Source organism: Epinephelus fuscoguttatus, linkage group LG5 (genome assembly GCF_011397635.1).
Source record: "Epinephelus fuscoguttatus linkage group LG5, E.fuscoguttatus.final_Chr_v1".
In the NCBI taxonomy this organism is placed as follows: Eukaryota; Metazoa; Chordata; class Actinopteri; order Perciformes; family Serranidae; genus Epinephelus; species Epinephelus fuscoguttatus.
This window is the reverse complement of record NC_064756.1, coordinates 8,912,350-8,930,676: the sequence shown is the minus strand read 5'-3', so window position 1 is coordinate 8,930,676 and position 18,327 is coordinate 8,912,350. Positions and strand designations below refer to the sequence as shown.

General features: G+C 42.0%; 1 protein-coding gene across 2 annotated transcripts; it reads left to right on the top strand.

Annotated features, from left to right (window-relative positions):
- Positions 1-312: 312 nt before the first annotated feature.
- Positions 313-17,659, top strand: bace1 (beta-secretase 1). 2 transcript variants are annotated; one of them, XM_049577201.1, is made up of 10 exons: positions 313-643; positions 737-1,269; positions 8,562-8,650; positions 8,794-9,010; positions 11,079-11,216; positions 11,312-11,446; positions 11,555-11,656; positions 11,818-11,967; positions 15,743-15,914; positions 16,144-17,659. In XM_049577201.1, exons 2-10 carry the CDS (start codon positions 934-936, stop codon positions 16,380-16,382), a joined length of 1,578 nt encoding a protein of 525 aa, XP_049433158.1. In that variant the 5' UTR covers positions 313-643; positions 737-933; the 3' UTR covers positions 16,383-17,659. The 2 variants fall into 2 exon arrangements, with proteins under 2 accessions (XP_049433158.1, XP_049433156.1); XM_049577199.1 differs by having other exon boundaries at positions 313-1,269.
- The last annotated feature ends 668 nt before the right edge of the window (positions 17,660-18,327 follow it).

The following is an 18,327-nucleotide window of genomic DNA, read 5'->3' as shown; positions in this document are numbered from 1 at the left end:
ATGGCGAATCAAACTACAAATGTTATCAATCATAAATAGTTTCTACATTTAATTTGATCTGGTTAATGCTGGGCTTTTTTTTAATTGTTACGTTATTGCGGCTTTACTGCCACTAGATGGCACAAGTGTCCACAGACAAGGACAGCAGGTCTAAGTCAAGCAGAATGAGGAATAATAAGGTCCAGTAAACCCAAACTGTAATGTCCTTGTGTGAGGACACAGGGTCTCAGGAGGATAAAGGATGGCAAACCTTCATTTTACAGATTGGTTTATTACTGTTTTATTTAGAAAACGTTCACAGGAAGTCGCGTGGTTTTACATTTCTAACTTGACGGTGCTGGTGATGCTCGCGCTCTCGCAGCTCTGAAGGATGCAGCGGGGTGGATGGAGGAGGAGGAGGAGGAGGTGAAAGACTGGAAGGCGGAGAACTGAATGAACGGGTCGGCGAAGGGGAAGGATGCGGATTACGGTAGCTCGCCGGCCAGCCTGCCTACCGACGATGGTCTCGGTCGTCTGACGTGAGGATGTGCGGAGAAAACGACGCGAGCCTGCGGTTTGTTGATACGCTGAACACGGAGGGAGAGCTTGTAATTTACCCGTCGGCTCAAATAATCTGTGACACCGAGGGTTGCCAGGTTTGATTGTAAGGGTGATTTTTTATTTCCAACGTAGGCTGTTTTGTATTTACATTTAGCCTACGTTGTGATTCATCTTATATCGGTTTCCTTTCTCTTAGTTGAACGTCAAGAAAACCGGGGAAAAAACACAGTGACCCTTGTGGTGCAACTGCCATCATGGTTTTAGCCGTCATTTTAGCATCATCACCACCTGATCTCTTCTCCTGTGCCGCGGCAAACTGGATGTCAAACTGAACGGAGCGTCGTAAAGTCCAAACCAAGCGAACCTTAAAATACAACTTTACCGACTTTCAACATGGAGGCGTCGACGTTAACGCCTCGCTGGTTGACAGGTCTGTTTCTATGGACAACGTTGTGTCTGCTGAGCAGCGGTCAATCCGCGCCGGACGCCTCGGGCCTGCCTCTAGCTATCCGCGTGCCACTGCGGCAAGGCGCTCGCGCTGAGCAGCCAGCGCCGCTGCCCGTTGTCTCCGCGCACCGCGAGCGCGGCAACGCTGGGAAGCACGGTGCGCGCAGGCGGAGAGGAGCGGCAGCGGGCGGCATCAGCTTCGTGGACATGATTGATAACCTGCGTGGGAAGTCCGGTCAGGGATACTACGTGGAGATGGCTGTGGGCTCTCCTCCGCAGAAGGTAAAGTTTAACTGAGTAGGACAGGGTGGCATGCGCCTCCGCCTCAATACCTCTTTTTTTAATTTTTAATTTAATTTTTTTAATTTTATATACTTTATTAGTTTTCAAGGGGAAACTTAATGCCACTAACTCTACTCCCAACACCTGTATTACATGACTGTGCTATACTGAATTGTGACATTTCATCTGAGTTGATGATTTATTCCCCCAGAATCATTTTATAGTTTTATTTTTTTTGCACAATTAAAACACAAAAAAGCAAGCAAAAATAATAATGCAATACAGTGCAGAGAGAGTCAAAAACTCAGAGGGCTTATTTAAAGCCTCAACCAAATACAATTTTCACAGTTATTAAAAACTCAAAAGTACATAATGTTAAGAAAAAGTGATAGCAAACTATTAATAACAAAATATGTTTGATTGCAAAAAACAAACAAACAGCAATAATAGTATGGATTTAGGAGCAGGAAATGTGAGTATGTGATGTTTAAGTCAGTGTGTTGTAGTTGGGATTTTAGTTTGTTTTATTTAGTTTGATAGCTCCTTCGTAGCTCGGGGCGTTTTGCCCATTTTCATTTATGTGCTGTAACAAATAAATTGGCTACTGCACCAATTTATTTTTCCCAGCAATGTTTATGTTTATGCATCATCATCCTTACCCCACATGGCGGGATAAATATGTTGTCAAAGCACTTTTGAATGTAGCCTATAGTCTATAGCAGGATTTATGGCCTATGCCATTGTGAGCATTTATACTTGTGCTGGTGTGTCTGTGTCACTCTGCAGTTACACCTCCAAAACACTAGTTGGCAGCAGAGGTTTCTGTGAAGTGCTGTAAAGTTTAGTTGATTCAAAGCACACATTAAACACACATTAAACATGGCTTAATAGCAACAATTTCAAACACAAGTACACAAATCAACTTCACTATAACTCACAGCATTCACAAGCAAAACACTTGTCTTTATCTGGATGCATTGTCCCCACAAATACAACATGCTAACGTTTTTAGCACAAGCCTATGGCATTTTACATTGTATATATTAGCCTAGCAGCTAGAGGACTTTTCCTCTTCTCATATAAAACCAGGGACAACAGCAACATTTAAGAAAGGTAACGATACATAATTTGGTTCCATTACAACTCACAAGGTTCACCGACAAAACAAAACACGTTTTCCAAACAAATACAACATGCTAATGTTATTAGCACAAGCCTATGGCATATTATATTGTATGAATTAGCCCAGAAGCTACGCTGTAGCTACAGCATCCATTCAGTGCAGAAGTATAAATTCTGCCTACAGAAACTGTGCACTTGTTGGCCTATAACATAACAATCACATGATTTGAAACAAGCACACTAAAAAACAATAAATACTTTTTCAAGGGTGACATTCAGTATCATATTTTTTTTATTAGCCTATCCTGTGCAGAGTCTGGCTCCCCCTGCAAAATGCATTTTTCATCTTTGGTCTCCTGCTCCAGGTCTTTCACTCTGTCTCTCTGTTGAATTTAATCTGCTTTGTTGGCAGGAATGTTGCATTAAATACCAGCTACACTTAACTCTCTGTGGTACCACTTCAAAAACAATCATTAAATCTAGTGCGCTATTTATTGATTAAAAAATAGTATGGAAATAACAAAACACAACATGGCCAGAGCCTTAACATTAAAGACACACAGTTTTACATTTTTCACACTTTTACCTCAGTCTTGTATCAGCGTGTCTGTAACATAATAATAGTAAGTAGTTAGTAAGTAACTTTAACTCATCTTCATGCAGCACACACTCTTACACACACTGCATCATAATAATCATGATCAGGCCTACATAACCATACTATTGAGTATACTGTCTGACTCAATGGGAGGTGACATCACACAGTGTAGCCTATGTCCTCAACTTACGTTAATATCCTCATAATCTGATATTTTCAATGTAAGATTTTTACAACTGAATGCAAAATTTAAGTAAGTTGACGGAAAAGCACTTCAGATATATTGTCCGATGACCAATACTGTCGATGGCCCTGCGTTGACAGATGGCCCGTGTGTGTGTGCGCATGTGAAAGTGAGAGAAAGGACTGAATGATACAGACAGATAATGGAACCATTAATTCTGCAGAGTGAGGAGTGCCAGCTGGGTGCAGCTGCGATGTACAGGCTGGCACACAGAGGGCGACGGAAAGAGGGAGGGAGAGAAAGTGATGAGGTGGTAGAAGAGGAGAAGAAGGAGAGGGGGAGAAGGTGAAACAGGGAGTGAAACAGAAATGAGTAAGTCGACAAGAGAGAGAAAGAGATGGAGAGGAACAAGGAGTGAATGAGAGTGAGAGAAGAAGAGAGAGGAGATTAGAGAGAGAGACGGATGGTGCTAAGTGGAGGTGTCACTGTGCCACTGGGAGACACTGGGGTTTTCTATATCAGAAGGCTCAGCTTTGCCTGGTTGGGGCATTAAACTGGGCACCACAGAGACTACCAGCCAGTTGAAGCCAATCAGCACAGACAGACAACACACTGTTTTAGTGGTTGTCCTCCAACCAGTGGCCAGGGATCCATCCTCTGTCTGCAGTCATTCACTCTGCTGGAGTGTCCACCATCTAGGCTCAGGTATCATTTGACATTTTTTATTTTAGTGGCGATATGATACCAGAGTTTTGATATTGATTGATATTAAAGTGATGCTTTCTTAGACATTTTACTGATAAACCTTTTTTTAAAGCACAGCTGCTTTGGTTTACTGTATTTAAGTCTTTCTGTGTCATTTGCTCGGGGTCAGCTCAGCTCCAACACATTCTCACATTTTCTACGCCCACACACGACGTGCAAGGTACCCTGGGTGTGTTGGTTGTTGCTGTTCTGGGACACCGTGTAAAGTTCTGTCTGTTGCATGTATTGTCTTCTTTCAAAAGAAACGCACTACGTTGGTACAACACCGCAAATTCCCCTTTTTATCCTTCAACAACAAGGTAACAAACACACAAAGTTGGGTTTAGGAAAAAAGAACAGGAGTTGGCTTTCTCTCACTTTCACCACCTCAACTTTCGTCCTTGTCCTGCTGCGTTTCCCCCGACACCGCTGGGCAACGTTAAACTATATTGGTGACCGGCTGTTTATCATGCCACTATTAAAAGACTCCTTTTTTCATTGGTTTCTGACGCTGCAAGTCACTGCCCAAGTGCCAGATTTCGACGACTTTGGAGTGAGGCTGGGCTCCCAGCTCAGATACACTCTGTGTCTGTTAGTTCACCAGTGTGCCGGTATACTTTATTAAACTCAAATCACCACAGCAAACTACTGGACGAAGTGAATTTCACTTTAAGAATCAGGTGGCTGTCACATTATCTTTGTCCTCTACCATTTTGGAGCTTACATCAGAGTGCATTCAGGACACTACTACGTACGGCTACTAGTAACGTATTCCCAACATGAATACAATGAGCAAAAACCCAGTATATTCAAGAGACACAATCAAAAGCTTTAAAATCTTTTTTTCCCTTTAGTTTGGACACTTTAAGTTGCAAAAACTAAGGTGATAACAAACTGGCTAATGTCTGACAGCACATTTACAGCTTCTAATACTCGGACTTGATTCAAACCATGGATACATTACACTTGGCAACAATACTGTTGTGAATGTGTCGTTGGCTTTAGGCACAAAAAACACTTACTTATGGTCAGGAAAGATCATGTCTAGGTTTAAAAGACTAACGTTTTGTGCAACAAAATTTGCAGGAACAGCAGGGACGGCTCAGTGTAAACACCTGTGATCGGTGGCTCAGATGCTGCTGGTAAACTGAAACTAAACTTAGGTAGTATTTTCGGAGAAATGGGTGTTCGTTATTGGGATAACTGGCTGTTGGAGAAATGGTCTTTCGGTCCAATGGGACATTTTTTGGACTAATGGGACAGAAATTCAGGGCCATTAGAACAAAGGCATGGCTCCTGAAAATTGCAGTGTTGAAGAAACGCACATTTATTGAGGTGAAACACCAAATGGACAAACTTGGGGTTGGCTTTCACTTTCACTTGCAATACTGTTTACAATAAGTAGCCACCATCATAGGCATATTATACCTTAAAAGTGTTTGTAGATTTCAAATACTGGAATTGATGAGGAGCTCAGGAAACTGAAGCATGACGAGGGCCTGCTAGCTCACCTGGTAGAGCAGGCACCCCAAGTACAATGGTAGTACCCTTGCCGTGAGCTCAATTCCAACCCATGGCCCCTCGCTGTGTGTGAGCCCCCCTCACACTGCATCTGTCCTATCAAATATCTTCAAAAAAAATTTGAAGCATGACATTTAGTGCGGCACAAAAACAGCAGTTCCCAGACTTGTGCATATTAAACCAGTAGAAAAGTGCAGGTCAGGGGTCGGTGACCATCTCATACATTAAAATGACCAGTCAGGATATCTATATCAGGCTTTAATAAGTCTTAAGATATCTTGAATGAAATTATCGGAATGTATTAAGGTTTTAAAAGCCCAGGCGTAGCCTATAGATAAATGAAGCTTTATACAAATTGATTTATCAATGGGTAAATGCTCCTGAACTGAAATGATCATGATAGCAGGAGTGATAAAAGGCCTTATATTAACTTCGAGATGCAAAGTTGTGGAAATGACCTCAAGTCATTTACAGTAACTTGTAGATATACATTGTGTTCTGGTAACCACTAGATGATTTCTCCTCCGTAGTGGAGGGGGAAGGGCAAATATAATGGCTGGAACAGACAGGCACTCTGCCAGGGAGACAGGAAGACAGAGAGGGAGAGAGACACAGAGCAGGGAGAGACATGAAGTGTCAGTGTGTCAGGATGCAGCCTTCAGTGTGTGTGTGTGAGTCTCCGTGTATGAAACAAACACATCCATCCTGCGCAGTCAGCAGATATCTAGCCAAGAGAGGAAGACAGAGTGTGTGCAGCGTTATTACACCATGAAAGTAGCCGTGTTTGTAGAGACATCAATTGCAGGCATGTGTGTGTGTATCATTGACATAGATGCATGTGTGCGTTAGACAGTGTCAGTATTTATTCTGGGCTTTCAGGCCCAGCCCTTGAGACAGTAGCACTTCTCTGGATATTTAAAGAGCCAATCCATTATTGAACAGCTTGCTGTGGCTCTATGGCTCCCTGTCTGTGCATTGGTTTGGGTGTTTCTGTACAGCACTGTCTATCTATATCCTCGTTGGTTTGCCAATCAGTACAGTGATACAGAATGTGCTGCAACTAATCTTTAAACATAAATAAAACTTACATTAGTACGTCTTAATCAGAACCACATGAATGAGAATGTATTGACTGGACTTAGAATTAAATGCATGACTTACAACACACACAGTTCGCCTCATGCAGTCATATTTTCTCTTAGATTTCTGTTAATAAAAAAACTCCAGCATAGACAACACCCATTAAACACTATGAAAGGGCAGGTGTTGTGCAATGTGCAGATTTTCTGAAACATGTCCAAGAATTGGAGGGATGTTACTTTAAAAGAGCGTAAAAAGAAGAAGTTTTGCAGCTGCGAAATCAACATACTGTTAAAGTTAAACTAAGTAAGCATGAATTTCCAGTGTGTCAGTACTGACGTTACAGGAAAACCAAAAACCCAGCAATGGCAAAACATTTGTGATGCTGTGGTGGATGAAATATTCTTTATTTAAGTGAAAGTACTAATACCACAGTGTAAAAATACTCTGTTGCCAGTAAAAGTCCTGCATTGAAAATGTTACTTAAGTAAATTATGGAAGTACAATCAGGTATTTGGGTACTAAAAGTAAAAGCAGGCCTACTCAATGCAGAAATTTTAAATCAGTTTTTTTGAATCAATCAATTTGAGAGGCATGAACCATGAAATAAAAAACACTGCACTCAATACTTGTTAGATGGTACATTTGTGCTCAGGGAAGATGATTTTGGAGGGAAATGGACTGTGAAGGAACTTATTCTTATCCTCTGTATTGATCATGAAGGACCTTCAGTGAAGTCTGCCTGACTTTAAAGCTCTCCTAAGTACAAGGATGAATGAGTCGGTTGGGTTTTCCAATTCTTCGTAGGTGCTCTAAAATAATTCTGCATGTTACTGTGTATCTTTTATGTTTTTTATTGTGTGGTTGTTTGGCTGTATTTGTTTGTGTGCTGCTGTCTTGGCCAGGTCTGGTTAAATATGGGTTAAATAAAATAAATTACTCTAAAGCAGTCGGGATGAGAGTCACCACCTCCAAATCTGAGTCCATGGTTCTCTGGCGTAAATCACTGGATTGCCCATTCTGAGTTGGGGGTGAGTTACTGCCTCAAGGGAGGGAGTTCAGGTATCTCGGGGTCTTGTTCAGAATGGAGCGTGAGATGGATTGGCAGTTTGGTGCTCGCTCACTTCCTTTTCCTCTTGCCCAGGAGAAGAGCAGCTGTCATGCAATGGTCTCAGACGCAGGTGTGTCAGAAATGATCACTTGAGTCCTAACATTTCAGTGTTTCTGAATAAGAAAACACTGGTGAATCCCAAAAATCAATGGGTACTAAAAATATGAGAGCAAACTGTGGACACAAACAATAATACGATAAGATTTGTTTGTATATTGCTTCCTGCATGAGGCCCGGTGTGTCATTACAGCAGCAGAACAGCCAAAAGAGACCTGTAATATATGGACGTTTCTATATGTGGGAAGTGTATCTGTAGATATGATGCATATACTGTAGTTACTGTATATTTCTGTCTTCACCCCCACCTGCCATTTGCTCCATTCACACACTCACTAACTGTTTTGACTGATTGCGCAAAATATGATACTCACAAAGAGATGCAGACAGAAGAGGAGGAGATGGGAGAGAGAAGGAGTAGAATGGGCAACCTGAGAGGATTGGGCAGTGGGGGGGTTAGAGTGTTAGAGTGGAGACAGAGAGGGGGGCGGAGAAGGACATTTAGGGCAACAGGAAACAGCTCGGGACACTACAGGGGGAAATGGATACTGAGAGTGACTAAGAGCTGAAAAAATGAAAATACAAGAGACGTGAGGCGATTAGCCAAAGACTAGCCCGTAAGACCATCAGGATGAAAAGATATCAATAGCCCTCACACACACACATACAGAAAATTTGTTTTACAAATAGCCATGTCTGTCTCCAAGGTAGCAGAGACACAGATTAAACTTGCCCTTCAGAGACTGAACATTAATTCCATAATGTAACCCAAGCGTCAGTTTTACAAACCTATTGATTTTTTGCAAAATGCACAAAGCATATATTTAATAAGTCTCTCTCTCTGTGTGTCTTCCATTCTCTCTCCGTCCCATTAGTTGAACATTCTGGTGGATACGGGAAGCAGCAACTTTGCTGTCGGGGCAGCTGCTCATCCCTTCCTGCGCAGATACTACCATCGTTCGCTGTGAGTACACACGTGCAACAATGTGGTTTTAAATGATGTGGCAGTGCTTTTACACACAAAAAGATTGAGATTATATTACTAATATAATCCCTCTTCTTTCATTTTTCTCCCACTCTGTGCTGTTCCCATCCATACATTCACAGCTCCAGCTCGTACCGTGACCAGGGTAGGAGTGTGTACGTTCCCTACACCCAGGGTCGCTGGGAAGGGGAGCTGGGCACCGACCTGGTCTCTGTCCCCCACGGCCCCAATGCCACTCTGCGTGCCAACATTGCGGCAATCACCCAGTCAGATCGCTTCTTCATCAATGGATCCAACTGGGAGGGAATCCTGGGACTGGCCTATGCCGATATAGCCCGGGTAAGAGCAGCATAAAGAATCTCCTAATGAACGATCTATTTCAAGCTGCACCAGACACACTTTTACAGACTGGCACCTTAGTTGGCAGATCGTTAGAAATCAGTGCCCACAAATCCTGATCTTCTCTGTTGTAGTCTCATTTATAAACAGGGGTGTATTTTTGCCTGCTGTATTCGTAAGATCAGCCTCACAGTGAGTTCTCTTTAGTGACATGTTGTGAAATACATAGAATTGCATGATTATATATGAAGAGAGAAGAGTGAGATTGAGAAAAGGAGGAAGAGAACCAAATGTTTAGCTGTAAGGTTAAGAACACTTCAGCAAATTATCAGTGGATGCACCGATTAGAGCTGGGCAATATATCGATTATCGATATTGAGGTTGCGTCACATACCTCACACCAGTGTTCATCTCTCCTCTCCCAAACTCTCCGCACAGCTCCGCCCCACTCACTCACTCACAGTTTCTCCATCAACACTCAGAGACAGAGCTGCTTCTCTGTCTAATGCGTCTGTTAATTAGTCTATAGTGTGACATCAGTCTATATGTTGCACGAGCTACGCTAACTCAGTCTGTGAGACTGAGTTAGTTACCACGCCTAGTCAAGCCATGCTGCACCGATTTGTGTTTCCGTTATCAGTTTAGATGCACAATGCCGTGCTAAGCTGCGCACCTTCTCCTTCTCCAGAGTAGGTCCAAAAGCTGAGCCGCCCGCCCTCAAGTGGGTAGTGGTGGCATCCAGCCGACCGCAGCAAACCTCCAACCACTTCTCCCCCTCAAACAAGCCATTTGTGTTGTGAGACTCTCCTCACTTCTGTCTGCAGGAGACCAGAGAGAAAGGTGTCTTTAAAAGTCTCTGTGTGTTCAGCTCAGTACTTTTGTAGCTTCTAACTGAATCTCTGTGGTTTGGAGTTTAGTTTCTCTCCTTACTTTTGATATCTGCTTTATTTTACTGTTTCATGTTTGCTGTCAGCTGATTAGAAGTTGTGTGAAGTTGCTACTCAGAAACTCAACATTTCCTTAATTTGCTGCTTCTCAATTAAAGTTTTTACATTAAAAAAAACTTTTATTTTTAATACTCTATAGGAATTAAAATATATTCATTACCGAATAAGCAAAACTTTAAACAGCCACAGTGAGATGTTGATGAAGAGCTGCAGACAACATGCTCTTACTGCACCTCTGCAAACAGCTCACCTCCAACAGGTCATTTTCTTTTACCTGCCCTGCTGTGGACAAACACATGCAGCAAAAATAACACGGGACTTTAGCCGTGGATCAGCTTGCAACTGAACATGCTGCCCACCGAGAAAATACCTATATATGTTGTGTATTGCCATTCAGCCTGTAAATACTGAGATATGAATTTTTGTTCTTATCGCCCAGCCCAAACACCAATGGCTGCTTCGAAGATTCAACCTGTAAAATGTGTTATCATACCCCATAAGCAGTAATTTGTAATTACGTTTCACAGACACCCCCAACGTTCTCATTTCTTTAGCATTTGATAAAAGATTCTGTTTGTCATATCTCCTGTGAATTATGAGGAAGGCCAAATAGGGATGTGTTTCTGTGAGCCTTGGGGTTGTTAAAGATACTGTCTAACACAGGAAAACACATATCGATAGGGCAACAGACTTCGGCATAACACCAGCAAAGAAACCTGAAAAGTGTGTTGAGAGTGTTAGAGCGAACTTGTCAGTACAGAGAGCAGAGTTTGCATTGTCAGAGTTAGTGATATTGACAGTTTTGACAGCAAACATGGTAGAGTGTGCAGTTTTTGGATGTTAACTGGACCCTGAAGCTTTGTCCCACTGTCAACCAAAGACCCCATAGTATTTTTTGCACCAGCTGAAGTGGGGCTAACACAGTATATCCCTTTGTTACTGCTAAATGTAATATATTGCATCACTTTTGAAACGCATTACCCCCAACGCTGGTGATAGCTCAGTAGAAGGTTTGTTTAATCTTTGGGAAATTAAAAGCTGAAAGCTAAAAACAGCAGCACGGTTTGGCCGTTAAGACGTAAAGTTATCCTATTTCTCTCTGTCCCTCTCACTCTCTGCAGCCTGATGAGACATTGGAGCCTTTCTTTGACTCTCTGGTTCGCCAGACTCCTGTCCCCAACCTCTTCTCTCTACAGCTGTGTGGAGCCGGCTTCACCCAGAACTACTCCCTGGGCAGCGCCACTGTTGGCGGCAGCATGGTGAGACACACACAGACACACACGTACATATATACAAATCATCTAATGTCACATTTGGAGCCAGCGCTGGATTCTTTTTTTCCCCGTGCTCTTAGATCATCGGAGGAGTGGACCCATCGCTCTACGTGGGAGAGCTTTGGTACACTCCCATCCGCAGGGAGTGGTACTATGAGGTCATCATTGTACGTATTGAGGTGAATGGACAAGACCTCAACATGGACTGTAAAGAGGTAAGGTGTGACAGATGGATAGACGAAAGAAAGAATAGTTTCATGGTCAGTCACTGATACTGAAAACTGTGTGTTTGTAATTGGTGACCGTTTATGTGTCTTTTACAGTACAACTATGATAAAAGCATTGTGGATAGTGGCACCACCAACCTTCGACTGCCTAGAAAAGTCTTCCAGGCTGCAGTCAAGGCTATTGAAGCAGCCTCTTCGGTCAGTCCATGCAATAGATACCCTTATGTCTTTGTTGTTCTCCCTCTGCTGTTTTCACTGCCCCAGTCATTACTTAGTCTTACATGACCACATGACTGTGATTAGTAACGAGCAGGTATGTGAAAGAAAAGATTGAACGTCCTCCTGACCCTGTTTTTCAGACAGAGCAGTTTCCCTCTGGGTTCTGGCTCGGGGAGCAGCTGGTATGTTGGCAGGCCGGCACTACACCCTGGCACATCTTCCCCGTCATCTCCCTCTACCTGATGAGTGAAAACCACAACCAGTCATTCAGAATCTCCATCCTACCGCAGGTAATACACAGTATCTCACACTGGAAGTGAATGTGGTCACATAAAGCAGGAGTTCACTCGTGTTTTCAGGTCATGGATCGATTTTATGATAGTATTTGTCTCATGGGACTATTTTCAGTTACTTCTACATTCGTGTACTTGCATTACATTATTAAAGCGCACTATAGCACTCGCAAAAAAAGCCCAATGTAAGAATACAAATGTAAATTGGCCAAGAACAGAAAAAGAAGTGCAATTTGAAATTAATTTGTTCAACAACCAGGTTTTAATTAGCATATTAAACCATAAATTCAAAGCGGACATAAAAAAAATCAGCAGACTTTCTGTTGCTGCTGTTACACAGGCTACCACAGCACTAAAAGATGGAGTCCGCATCTGCAGCAGCTAACATCCAACACCGAGCCATTTACGGTTCCAACAAACTCACACCGATAACGAAAAGGCTTGAATCTGTCGTTAAACCTGATAGCCGTGTGATACTAACACTTAGCCCTTCTTCTTCTGGCGTATGACCTTCAGCTCCGTTGAGGCAAGCCAGTCCAGTGTTTCATCATCCAGGTTAATTAGGCCACCGTGTCAGCTGGTTATTATGTATTCCACAGTTTGTAGTGGATCCCCACATTTGCAGTGGGCACTATCTACGAGCCCCCATTTTTGCATTGCTGCCCTGAAGTGTCCTACGCCTGTCCTCAGGCGGTTGAGAGTTGTCCAATGCTTTCGGGGCAGGTGCTGGCCGGGAACATCTGTGAGGTCTTTAGTGTAGTGGTGGAGCCTTGATGGTTCTGCTGACGCCCACTGGTCCCTCCATCTTGCCTCGACCCAGATAGCCTTGGAGGGATCAGATGGTGTTGTACAGAGCAGTTCTTGGGTGTGTGGCAAAGAGACGCAAGCGCTGTGGTGTCTCTGTACGATCTTGTGGAGGGGGTGTGATTCACTCATCTGTACATTTCGAGCGAGGGCCAGCGTGGCTGCTTCTCATCTGACCTCTGCTGGAGCAGTACTGGCGAGGATGGGCAGTTGGTTTGTTGGGGCGGCTGTCCGCAGACAGTCCGAAGGGCAGCGTTGAGTGCCCTTAGCCCTGTTACTGTGAGTGTGTGTGTGTGTGTGTGTGTGCTGGGGGAATCTCACCGACTGCTCCCTGGTGTGTATAAGTCATGTTCACGTGTGGAAGGTTGGATGACGATTACTCTTTACATTAAACAAATTCCGACATCCAAATCAAGTACTCATGCCCATCCATGGACCAAATGAAGTAATATCACCAAAGCCTAAAATTCTGCCCAAATAATCATCAGCTTCATGTTTTACTTTACTTTCATGAAGGAAAAATTAAATCTCACTTTTTACTAGTGCTAAAGAAATGTATGGCAACTTGTATAAATGATGTTGAGACCCAGGCATTTGACTCAACCTCTCAGCCCATAAGAAGTTTTATTATTTACTGAAAATTAAAATATTTTTTCATTACCATGAGTCATGTACATTCTCTGTAACTGCAAGGTCTTAGGTGATTTCATTGACTGCTTACAATCCTGAATAAGTGCAGTTTAATTACCCTCTGCACTCCTACAGGAAGTCTGGTCACAGTCGCCCTATCCTTCAGCCTGAAACTCTTTTATGTCGCCGTAATAGATAAAAGCCTGTCAAGGTACCATGAGGGAAAAACATCATGACCACATTTCAGAGAGAATCACCTTTGGATATGTTTTCTAAAGCTTTTCATAAATTTCTGAAAAGCCGTTAAACGGTTTTTATTCAGAGCCACTCAGAAAGGCCTCGATGGTGGCGCAGTGAATAAGATTTGACAGTGAGATTTAGAAAGAGAGGTTCGCCGCTGTAAAACTGTGGGAGGCCTGTGACCTTGATGCTGACAGCAGAGTGAAACACTTGAAGTTTTTTACTTTCTTTGCCTCCTGTTGTAACTTGTGTAACAGCTACAACAGTAAATCACTGCATATTAAATGTACAGTGACACTTAGAAAACCTCAAGTCAAAGATACACATGTCCAAGTGAACTAGAAGATTTAAGGCTGATACTGAAATCAGAGTTTGAGAGTTTAGGGAATCTGATCAGCTGATGTTCACATTTTGTTGAATAAACACATAAAATAAATTTACACAGGATCCCGAATTTGGTTAAAAGGAATGTGAAGATGTGAGGGGAGCATTTAACAGATGAGAAATGAACATGTCAGTGCTCCCTGGTGGACAAACTATGTACTGACACCCTTTTTCTTCATCACCTTTGACATCATCACACTGCAGTTACTTGTTACTTATCAGCCAACATCCAGTATACGCCAATAAAATGGGATAAATAGGGCTGTACTGAAGAGTTCAAAGCTTCATTTATACTGTTGACATTGAAATTATAAATTAACATTCAAATGCTCTGCAGCTTTTAGTGAGTCCATTCATTCACCTGGCCATCATGTGTGACGACTCTGAAACTAAGAGCTCACATGTGATCTCAACGACCCTGTGAGGGTTTACACCCGCCTAGAGTTTAAAGCCTGCGAGTCCTTGAGAACTGAAGAAGCCTCTTGGATGAGAGGTGAAACTGAAAAAATAAATCAAAATAAATACTTAAACAACCTGTCTTGCCTTCTCCTCCAGGCTTTAGCAACAAAATTGGCAAACTTAAATACATCAGAAAAACCATTTTAGCTTTTGGTCATCTGAGCACCAGAAAATATCAGGATTTAGATGGGCCATGTCACAGAGCTTTAACTCTCTTAAGTCATCATAATTTGTACAATATAAAAGAAAACGGGACTCACTTTCCACTTTGCCCAAATCACACAACTCACATAATCTGTTTACTTCCTGAATATTGTTGAATCGCCTGATCTCAATGGCCAGAGGACGAATACCAGCTCTCAGCTGTGCATCTAAAGATCTTTGGCTTCTAGATAAACAGGATGTTACATAAGGTTCAGGGCCAAACCTCTGTTTTATATGCAGGTATGTCCTTCATTTAAGCATTGAAGGAATGCTTTCCAACCACAACTCTTCAGATTTCTTTCTCGTTATAGAGTTACTTCACATTGTGTCTGACTGGTGTCATCCAATTATTTCCAATAACTCCAGAGTGTTGTAGACTCCAAAAGTCAAAATTAATTTAAAGAAAAAAAGATTTAGTCCATTTTGTTGGTGTTTATCCTTTAAAAACATTTTTCACTGCTTCAAAAAACTGCTTTCCTGCTTGCTGCGCACAAAGGCGCACACCTGTAATAACAGGGTGGTCTAGCAGCACCATATATTACATGTATACATTAAACAAAGTTGATTTAAAGGTCTAGTGTGTCAGATGTAGTGGCATCTAGTGGTGAGGTTGCAGATTGTTACATAAATAAGAGAAAACTATTACACGTTATTATGCGTCAGCTAGTTGCCAGTTTTGGTGCACAACAGACTATCGTATTTGAGTCTGGGTCTGACTGAGGCTCAGACATGTGTGGCCGGATCTCTCATATGTTTCCTCCAACTTTAACCTGGCTGTCATGATGTGCATGAGAAAGCAGAAAGTGAAATCTACCTCAAGCAGTGGCGGCGGGGCGGAGGCCAGATCCAGACTTCGTCAGTGATGGAGAAATAGTCGATCTGCTTCAGGCCTCTTTTCAGAGTCAACAATTATGTGGGGAAAACCATGTTAAACTAAATATTAGTATAATTAAAATGTGTCTGGAGGGGGACTTTAAAATGAGCAGAAGCGTTTAACAAGGCAGAGTGTTTGCGACAGAATTTTTCTCTTTGCTTCTTTTTTTTTATGTAGCAATACCTGCGGCCAGTAGAGGATGTGGCTTCGGCCCAAGAGGACTGCTACAAGTTTGCTGTGTCCCAGTCTAGCACTGGTACAGTGATGGGGGCTGTCATCATGGAAGGCTTCTACGTGGTGTTCGACCGAGAAAAGAAACGCATCGGCTTTGCTGTCAGCACCTGCCACGGTGAGGAGGAGAGGGTGCAGGGATGAGGAGGGGAAGAGAGGGGAGGAGAATCAGTAAGGTTTGTAGTGTGTGGTGGAAAAGGAAAAGAAATATGGATGCTCATAGAAAGAAGTGCTACCTAAAAGGAAGAAAATGTATGCAGGATATTTCACTTAAAACTAATTTACTTTAAAGTTTTTTGAAACTGTGTGTCTCTCAAACACTGACAATCTTACTCTCTCATTTGTAGTGCATGATGAGTTCCGCACAGCCTCTGTGGAGGGCCCATTCCATGGTGTCGACCTGGAGGACTGCGGCTACAACATCCCCCAGACCGATGAGTCCACCCTTATGACCATCGCTTACATCATGGCGGGAATCTGCGCTCTCTTCATGCTGCCGCTGTGTCTCATGGTGTGTCAGTGGCGTTTTGCTCGCTGTCTCCACCCACACGGGGACTTCGCTGACGACATATCGCTCCTTAAGTGAAGGGAGAGTCGAAGGGGACTAAAGGAGTCGTGGAGACCTACGCTTCAAACGCAGGACAGGGGATGGAGAATGTGGTAAAAGGGATTGTTGCAAAAATGTTGGTGCTGTTGAGAGAGAGGTTTTTCAGGATATGTAAAGTATAGAAAATGCTGACACACACGGGACGGAGCATTTGAGGATAACTAGAGCCATTACTAACCGCAAGGACAAACAAGAGAAAGTTGGTGTCATCAGCGTCAACTATCCCTGTTTAAGCTACCTATGCAGATCAGCATGGAGGAAGGGACATGTGGGGAACATGCAAAATAAAAAAAACAGCTCTTTGTTATAAATAGTGTATAAATAGACCACAGAGGTGGATCAGATTTGGAATTTTGTCTCTTAACGTTGCAGAGCTCCACGCAGAGTGGTTTGAGGGGAAAATAAAATAATGAATAAACTCACAACCTGGATGTGAACACAAGATGTGAATCTATCATGCAGTCAGACGTGGTTTTGTCGGAGTGTGTTTCTAGATCTACTGTTTGTGGCTTCTGAGTGAATGAAACAAGGTTGATATGTGTGAGCATGCCTGTATGTGTGCACAGCTGTACTGTACGTGGAGAGTATACAGAGTGATTTAATGAAGATGAAGATGATACTTACGAGAATGACACTACTGAGTATGAATAGCATCTATGAAATTATAATATTTTGCAAATGCCAGCAAAGAATTCTGCAACGCAAATTAAGTAAGCATAAAGAGGTTCATTTGATGAAATATCAGATCGTAACAGCATTTATTGCATAAAATCAGTTCTGCTTGGCGTGAGACTGAGACTACTGAACACAGTCGATATCAGATGTCACTTTTTCTTCCTATATTGATAGCTTATATGTATCTATTGTAAATAAAATTTGTGCATTCCAGATCTTCTATTTGCGCAGTCACACACAGAATACACATTGCTTATCTACTGCTGCACCATCTGATGATTTGCACATGTAAAAAAAAAAAAAACGACATTACATATCACCAAACCAAGACTTAACAGGGCTTCTCTCACAGACACACAAACAGCCTAACTCACCACATCTTTCAATGGGGACCATACAGTATATGCTTGGACAAGGAAACCAGCCCAAAGTATGTTATATACTAAAGAACACTATGTATATGTCTACAAGGGACAGTTTGTATTGTCTCTCAGCAAGCTGTATATAGATAAACTCAGAACTGTATATTTATCTGTCAGGTGCTGGCAGCACTGTGGAATCAATAAAGTACTTATGGTAACTGGAACGTGCCGTGATTTCTATTTCTACTCACAAGTCATTAACCATGAAATATAATGTTTAGATTTACATCCAGTGTAGTTGAATTTTATATTTAAGTGTTGGAAAGGTAATGAAAAACTTTGGATATGATAGGATTTAAGTGTCTTTCAGGGTCTTTCCCCATACACGTAATGTTGGGAGATAATTTAGTAAATTCAAATACATAGTCTGAATAGCAAAGGCAGAAAACTCCACAACAAAAGACCTTCACTTTAACTTTTGGTGATATTTGAGTTATGGCCTGTTACACACATTGCCTTCTTTCAAGATACACTTCTGCTTTCGCAGGAACTGTAATGTTCCATAAATCTAAAATAGCTGTTGAAATTACACTGAACCAGTGCCATTTGCTATATATGCCCTTGAAAATGGCAAAGCCATTTCCATCATGTTTAGTTTTTCTTGTTTTGTTTTGTTTTTTTAAATCAATAGCATTTATACCAAAAAAGAAATATGTATATTCTATAACTTTAAATCAACTTTTCTATATATCAAATATAATATAACTATAAATCAATTATTCTATAACTTAAAATAATCTCTTAGAATGTTGAATGAATATTTTCTTAATTTCGTTTTTTTATTTGGTATTTTTTGGTTATATACAGATATGTAATAATGATTGCTG

Coding starts and splice junctions, on each gene's coding strand:
- bace1 (XM_049577201.1), top strand. CDS start 934: ATGGAGGCGTCGACGTTAACGCCTCGCTGGTTGACAGGTCTGTTTCTA. Junction 1,270..8,561: donor TGGGCTCTCCTCCGCAGAAG/GTAAAGTTTAAC, acceptor CCGTCCCATTAG/TTGAACATTCTGGTGGATAC. Junction 8,651..8,793: donor AGATACTACCATCGTTCGCT/GTGAGTACACAC, acceptor ATACATTCACAG/CTCCAGCTCGTACCGTGACC.